Source organism: Bison bison, unplaced genomic scaffold, assembly GCF_000754665.1.
Source record: "Bison bison bison isolate TAMUID 2011002044 unplaced genomic scaffold, Bison_UMD1.0 scf7180017864456, whole genome shotgun sequence".
NCBI classification, from domain to species: Eukaryota; Metazoa; Chordata; class Mammalia; order Artiodactyla; family Bovidae; genus Bison; species Bison bison.
In genome coordinates, this window is record NW_011495018.1 from 16,826,956 (window position 1) to 16,835,267 (window position 8,312).

At 43.5% G+C, this 8,312-nt stretch overlaps 1 protein-coding gene across 1 annotated transcript in view; it reads right to left on the reverse strand.

Moving 5' to 3' along the window:
* TDRD1 (tudor domain containing 1) overlaps positions 1-7,615 on the reverse strand; it is a 64,881-nt gene extending 57,266 nt beyond the window's left edge. The window contains exons 1-2 of the mRNA XM_010859590.1: positions 7,514-7,615; positions 7,276-7,401 (exon numbers count right to left, since the gene is read on the reverse strand). Coding sequence (XP_010857892.1) covers positions 7,276-7,401; positions 7,514-7,615 — 228 coding nt within the window. The remainder of the gene's footprint in view (positions 1-7,275; positions 7,402-7,513) is intronic.
* Positions 7,616-8,312: the final 697 nt, after the last annotated feature.

Consider the following 8,312-nt stretch of genomic DNA (forward strand, 5'->3'; position numbering starts at 1 on the left):
ACTCCTTTTCCTATTTGGAACCAGTCTGTTGTTTCATGTCCAGTTCTAACTATTGCTTCCTGACCTGCATACAGATTTCTCAAGAGGCAGGTCAGGTGGTCTGGTATTCCCATCTCTTTCAGAATTTTCCACAGTTTATTGTGATCCACACAGTCAAAGGCTTTGGGATAGTCAATAAAACAGAAATAGATGTTTTTCTGGAACTCTCTCGCTTTTTCCATGATCCAGCGGATGTTGGCAATTTGATCTCTGGTTCCTCTGCCTTTTCTAAAACCAGCTTGAACATCAGGAAGTTCACGGTTCACGTATTGTTAAAGCCTGGCTTGGAGAATTTTGAGCATTACTTTACTAGTGTGTGAGATGAGTGCAATTGTGTGGTAGTTTGAGCATTCTTTGGCATTGCCTTTCTTTGGGATTGGAATGAAAACTGACCTTTCCCAGTCCTGTAGCCACTCAACCATCAGTGATAAGATGCAGTTTACTACCACAATGAAACTTGATCTAGTAGCGACCAATACAACCAAGAATATTCATTTTTTCCAACATTGTGATATACCGAACTACCAAGTCCACTTCATCTAACTCCAAAAGAAACTAGTACCATACAAGCCACGTTCACTCACCACACTATACCAATCTCCACCTCAGAGTTTACTTCCCTGAAAAACCAGCATGCAAAACCCACAGTGGACGATGGGGTTTGGGTTTGGTTTTAGTTGTTTTTTTTTCCCGCCGCCCTCCTGAGGCATGTGGGATTTTAGTTCCCCAACCAGGGATCGAACTCATGCCCCTTGCGTTGGGAGCATGAGATCTTAATCACTGAACTACCAGGGAAGTCCCTGTTTTAGTTTAAAAGTGGTAAAATATTACAAAGGAAATGATGGCAAGCCTGACTATAAGAACAATTAAAAGCTTACAAAAAATAGTAAAGAGATCAGGAAATAAATATTAACTCAAAGATGACCAATTGGATACCTTTAAAAAGCGGGATAAACAGTAAAGAAACATCGAGACACTGTGGCTGACTGGCCCAAACACCACCTTTCACCTCTGATTTGCCAGCCTGAGTTAGAGACAACATTGGCCATCATCAGAGTTCTCCCAAGTTGAGCTTCTTCGGAACCTCTGTCCACTTCTGATGAATAGGGACAGATCCAGCTAGCAGGGTCTTTCACTCTTTTCTTCCGGCAACATGGACCTGAGGCCTGAAGATGTACCACCCACATCACAATGAGGAAGCAATAAGCATAATCAAGCAGCACAACTCTAGGACATTAGAGTAGAAAATAACCAGTCTGGTGCCCCTGGCAAAGGCTCTGACTCTAGCTCGGATCAGCCTATGCATAGACTTGCTGTGGCATCAGAAAAATAAACCTTTGGGTTTTCCCTTATTTGCAGCCCAAAGGATACAGATACCAATAAAATAAACGAGCAAGAGGTGTGAACGAAACGCACAGAGGATGAAGATTACTTGATTAACATATGGGAAGGGGGGGAACATTCAATCTCACTTGTAACAAAAAAAATTCAAATGGGAATACCTATTTATCACTTCCTACGCAGCATACATGTAAATAAAACTCAGTGATGAAAGGAATATAAATGAATATGTTCTGTCTGGGAAATAATTTGGAGATTTATATATGCGTTTTGTTCTCTTGCATATATGTGTACATATATATATGCACATATACATAAACATATACATAATATATATTCTTAAAAATGTCCATAGCCACTCACCAGACAAATCTACTTCTAGAAATCATCCCACTGAAATAATTGTAAATATCAAAAAATACAGTATGTATATTCATTTAAAATAGAAAAATAAAAATAAATTAATTAAATAAAATAGAAAAAAGAGAAAGTTAACTGTGATGCCTCTGCTGCTGCTGCTGCTAAGTTGCTTCAGTCGTGTCCAACTCTGTGCGATCCCATAGACGGCAGCCCACCAGGCTCCCCCATCCCTGGGATTCTCCAGGCAAGAACACTGGAGTGGTTGCCATTTCCTTCTCCAATGCATGAAAGTGAAAGTGAAGTCTCTCAGTTGTGCCCGACTCTTAGTGACCCCATGGACTGCAGCCCACCAGGCTCCTCCATCCATGGGATTTTCCAGGCAAGAGTACTGGAGTGGGGTGCCATTGCCTGCTCTGGTGATGCCTCTACTAGATAGGATATTACACTACCATTTAGAATTTTAGTTTTCAGAAACACTGGAAAATATGTTAGAACAGCAAACAAAAAGTCAGAAAAACACTGTTATTTAGTATAATAACTGCAAAATAAAAAAGAACAAAACTCCATGTAAAAAAGAAGAGTGAAATACATTAAATTTAAAATTTTAAGTAACAGTGGTCCGGGGTGGGTAAGTTGACAGGAAAATCTTTTTCACTATTGTTTTCATTTTACAAATTATATTAAAGGATGAGTTACTTTCATACAAAAAAGTATTTTAAGGGTTAAAATATCATTGCATGTTCAATTAAACCTTTTTCCTAAAGTGTGGTTAATTTTAAACCAAGTAAAAAATCACAGTAATACTTAAACCACAAAACTAGGGTACAGACAGCTTTTCAAGATACCACCGGGACCCTCAACACACAGTCTTTAACTCCTAAAATAGCATTCCTAACTTTCTCTTTATTCGGTAAGGCTGACAGTCAGTCCACAACTCCTTACTACCTTGTACAGTTAACTAAAGACAGTTATTTTAAGCTGGTGCTGGAACCATGTCTTACTAAAAAATTAACAACAAAAACCCTTCTAATTTCCTATAGCACCTACTGTGGTGTTTGGTATAAAGAGGCATTCAAAAGATAAGTGTATGACAAAAACTAGCTAACATGCCCTATTGCACTGTCTTCCTGACAACCTGGACAGGACAGTTAAATTCACTGTCCGAAAATGTCATCTGACCATCTTAAACAGAGAATTATGAGCTTCCCTGGTGGCTCAGAGGTTAAAGCGTCTGCCTGAAATGTGGGAGACCTGGGTTTGATCCCTGGGTTGGGAAGATTCCCTGGAGAAGGAAATGGCAACCCACTCCAGTATTCTTGTCTGGAGAATCCCATGGATGGAGGAGCCTGGTGGGCTACAGTGCATGGGGTTGCAAAGAGTTCGACACGACTGAACAACTTCACTTTCACTTTCAAACAGAGAATACATCATAGTATGAGGTTTATTGAAATTTAATAGCAATAATTCATGTCTTAGCTCAACTCTTCCAAAGTCCAAAAATTAATAAATATATATTGACTTTAGGAAGGATAACAGAATCAGTCTTAGACCTAATGTAAAAAGTTTAGTCTGCTTAGTGAAAGTTGCTCAGTCATGTCTGACTCCTTGCGACCCCACGGACTATACAGTCTATGGAATTCTCCAGGAAAGAATACTGGAGTGGGTAGCCTTTCCCTTCTCCAGGGGATCTTCCCAACCCAGAGACTGAACCCAGGTCTTCCACATTGAAGCATCAAACAAAGAGGATTTAAGCTTAAAAGAAGCTTCACCTACGGTGGAATCTTTAGGTTAGAATTTAGGTTCACTTGCCTCACCCACTTTAGGAATTTTCATTACAACCCCCAGGGTAAACAGACATCTAGACCTGTCCTATAACTAGAGGCTTCTAACATCCTTTAATTTTGGACAGCCAACTGTACTGCACACGTCTCTGTAAAATTATTCTCTTCCCAACTGACCACTGACTCCTGTTGTGACCCCAACCTTTCAAACATCTGAAATGGGCACCACGTCCACTTTCCTCCAGGTCCTTCACCAGCTGAGGATCTGCCAGACCTCCCACAATTTAGCACTTTCTCTAGTTCATGAACAACCCACACACAGACAGGACTCTCCTAAAAGCACAGGATTCCAGATGTGGGCTGACGAATGGTCAACAGGAGAATCGTGCTGTCCCCGACTCTGAAAACCACTTTCGCCCATGCTCCAGCTTTTGGAGGAAGTAGGATTACTGTGAGCACACATACAGAGCCATCTAAAATCTTTTGGAAATCAATTTTTTTTTTAATGTGTAATTATCCTACCACACAACTGCCTTTTTCCTTCTGATTTGTAAGTTCTATGAATTTTAACACATATATAGATTTATGTAACCACCACAACTGGGATACACAACAGGCTTTTAAAGTTGAATTTCAACATTATGAAACAATGAGAATGTGCAAGTATCTTTGTTTGGCTTCATCCTGGGTCAATCACGGGGGCATAACTGAATATGGAGTCAATGGGCCTTGTACCATAATGCTGTGCTTCCCAACCTTGGGTTGCAAACTTCCAATATATGTAGGCACAGATATTGCTTTGCAGGTCATAATACCTCACCCAGTTTTAAAGTAAGTAGTTCCTCCATATAAAATCCACTATTTTTTTTTACATGCTACTGGTGATGAACACTAGAAATTTATAATCATCCTCAAATCCACAGTAAATGGTTTAGTTGTTTCCTTAGCCAACACAAGAGGTTAATTAGAAAGATTCCCAAATTTCTTTAAGGAATCACCGATGATGGAAAAAGGAAGAGTTCCAGAAAAACATCTATTTCTGTTTTATTGACTATGCCAAAGCCTTTGACTGTGTGGATCACAATAAACTGGAAAATTCTTCAAGAGATGGAAATACCAGACCACCTGACCTGCCTCTTGAGACACCTGTGTGCAGGTCAGGAAGCCACAGTTAGAACTGGACATGAACAACAGACTGGTTCCAAATAGGAAAAGGAGTATGTCAAGGCTGTATATTGTCACCCTGCTTATTTAACTTCTATGCAGAGTACATCATGAGAAACGCTGGGCTGGAAGAAGCACAAGCTGGAATCAAGATTTCCAGGAGAAATATCAATAACCTCAGATACTCAAATGACACCACCCTTATGGCAGAAAGTGAAGAGGAACTAAAGAGCCTCTTGATGAAAGTGAAAGTGGAGAGTGAAAAAGTTGGCTTAAAGCTCAACATTCAGAAAACGAAGATCATGGCATCTGGTCCCATCACTTCATGGGAAATAGATGGGGAAACAGTGACAGACTATTTTGGGGGAGCTCCAAAATCAGTGCAGATGGTGACTGCAGCCATGAAATTAAAAGACGCTTACTCCTTGGAAGCAAAGTTATGACCAACCTAGATAGCATATTCAAAAGCAGAGACACTACTTTGTCAACAAAGGTCCATCTAGTCAAGGCTATGGTTTTTCCAGTGGTCATGTATGGATGTGAGAGTTGGACTGTGAAGAAAGCTGAGCACCAAAGAATTGATGCTTTTGAACTGTGGTGTTGGAGAAGACTTTTGAGAGTCCCTTGGACTGCAAGGAGATCCAACCAGTCCATTCTAAAGCAGATCAGTCCTGGGTGTTCTTTGGAAGGAATGATGCTGAATCTGAAACTCCAGTACTGTGGCCATCTCATGCGAAGAGTTGACTCATTGGAAAAGACTCTGATGCTGGGAGGGATTGGGGGCAGGAGGAGAAGGGGACGACAGAGGATGAGATGGCTGGATGGTATCACCAACTCGATGGACATGAGTTTGAGTGAACTCCGGGAGTTGGTGATGGACAGGGAGGCCTGGGGTGCTGCGATTCATGGGGTCGCAAAGAGTCGGACACGAATGAGCGACTGAGCTGAACTGAACTGATGTAATAAAAGAGCAGTGGAATGAAAGTAACTAACTTCTGCAGTTCTATAGGCAAATATAAGGCCTTGGTTTTGTGTTGTCTTTTAGACAACACAAACTGATGGCACAAACTGATCTCAGTAAGACTGGACACACTTTCAAGGGTAAAAACTTTCTTTATTTCCTTAGAATTCTGCAACCCCTCCCCTATGAAGCCAGGAGCATCCCAGGATACACTGCAAACCGTGACGTAAGGTCTCTCCTCTCTTCAGGACACCACAGCCAAGAGGTGAGAGTAAATTCACAGTGTGCTGTGCTTAATCGCTCAGTTGTTTCTGACCCTTTGTCAACCTGGACTGCAGCCTGCCAGACTCCTCTGTCCATGGGATTCTCCAGACAAGAATACTGGAGTGGGTTGCCACGTCCTCCTCCAGAGGATCTTCCTAACCCAGGGATGGAAGCATTGCAGGCGGATTCTTTATGGTCTGAGCCACGAGGGAGCTAAATACCGAAAGTGCGTGCAGCAGCAAACTCACTTTTCCCCTTTTCTGTTTGCTTTTGTCTTCCCGGTAACCCCTTGCATTCAGAGAGAATGGCTACCCAAAGGAAACATTCAACTTTTCAAGTTCTGAAGCTCAACGGTTCCACAGGAACATGAGCTTTAAAGTCTGTCAGATACAAGTCTGAGCAATTTCATCTTCCTCATTCAGTACGCTAGCTCAGGCAAATCACTTCATCTTTCTAGGATTCAGTGACTGTAAAGTCTAGCCAGCAGCAGTAACTTCCTCATAATATCTAATCATGAGGATTAAACGTGAGGCTGTATGTCAACCACCTAGCAACGTGGCAGGTGCTTACTAAACCCATAAGAGGCAGCTATTATTTTTACTTTACTTTTGTAGCACTCCCACACTCAAAGAATTTCTTCTACTCCTGCGGAATTAGTTTGCACCCTAAAGAGAGAAATAATTTGAGAATTCAAGTAGTCCTATTTCTTTATTCCCACAGAGAAGGAAAGAAGACGTGAGAAGGTTTAGTAACTCTCCAAACCCACAAGGACCAGTGCCCTTACACAGTTGAGATGAAAATTCAGGTCATGTTCCTAGGCCTTGCAATTGTGCATTCAATACCCGGATGGCTCAACAAGGCAACCAGAGGCATGTTCCTTAATTCCAGAGGCCAAAAAGGCAAGCGTATTTATAGCAGGGCCTGAGTACCAAGAAAAGCGACTGGCACACCGCACACAGGCTACAGACACGTGTTAAACGAACCAGGGTTGCCTCACCTATATCTAAGCAAATGCTGCAATGCACCTTCCTTTTACAGGAGGTAGGAAGGGGGCGGGGGGTAAAATCTAAAAAATATTCTTTGCACTATAGCAAGTCAAATTCTCCTAGAAGGGAAAGGGGTACTTGAAGGGGATGCAAGTGGAAGTTTGCACTCTGGAGAGTCACGCCTGTAAGTATGAACTATTTTCTAAACCTGCTGCAAGTCCCCCTTACGTCCAAAGTTCAACTCTCACATCTCTCGCCCCTCCCCCCAGTATGGGATCTTCCCCCACCAAAACCTCCCACCCCAGACGTGCCTTCCCCGCCCAAGCTCCTAGGACCTCTCCAACCTTCGATACTCTCTCCACCTCCAGGCCCCTGGTACCCGCTCAACGCCCGACCCCAACGCCCGACCCCAACGTCCAGCGCCCAACGTCCGGCCCCCAACGACCGAAGTCCCGCAGCCCTCATGCAGCCCCTTTCGCTCCCCCGTGTGCATGGGAACCCCGACCTGGAAAAAGGCAAAAAGGCTGTGGATCCGACCCGTCTCTGAAGCCTCGTAGTGGTGGTGGCGTCTGCCCGTGCCAGGAGCCCTGCCGCCCAGTTGCGCACCCTGAGCTCACCTCGCTCCGGATGCCCAGCCGGCCCTCCTGGCGCCAGTGTGGCGCCTGCGCAGTCCACGCCCAAGTGCTCACGCTGCGTCCACGTGCACCCTCCGCGTGCATGCGGAGGCGTGCTCAGGCCCTGGTGGTGCAGCTTTGTGGGGGCTGGTACAAAGGCTGCGGGCTCAGGGCAATCCTCTGAGGAAACATAGGTACCTAGTGTTCCAGCTTCTAGATAGGAGTCGCTGGAAACTCCAAAGGCAAAGATGCAGACTTTGTCTCCTCAAAGGTCACTTGGGTCATATTAACCACTTAAAGTCTTAAAAAAGGTTTTCAAATCAATCCCTGCTTCTGTGAGCTTGCGGAAAGTAGGTACACGTGATCACAGTTTGCCCTGAGAGCACTTCATTATAGGTTTATGTTGCTCAAAGAAAAACATTTGTAAACTTGACTTTTTAAACGATGACTTTCACAAAAAATTCAGAAGAAAAACGTTACTTGTATGTACCAATCACCCAGTTCCAATAGTATCTATTTAGATCTGTCTTGTCTGCATCAGTCAGTATCCCACTGATGCAACAATCTCCCTTGATTGTCTGAAGCAAATTCCTACTTGTATACTGTTTTCTTTTTCAGTTCAGTTCAGTCGCTCAGTCGTGTCTGACTCTTTGCGACCCCATGAATTGCAGCACCCCAGGCCTCCCTGTCCATCACCAACTCCCGGAGTTCACTCAAACTCATGTCCATCGAGTTGGTGATGCCATCCAGCTATCTCATCCTCTGTTGTCCCCTTCTCCTCTGGCCCCCAATCCCTCCCAGC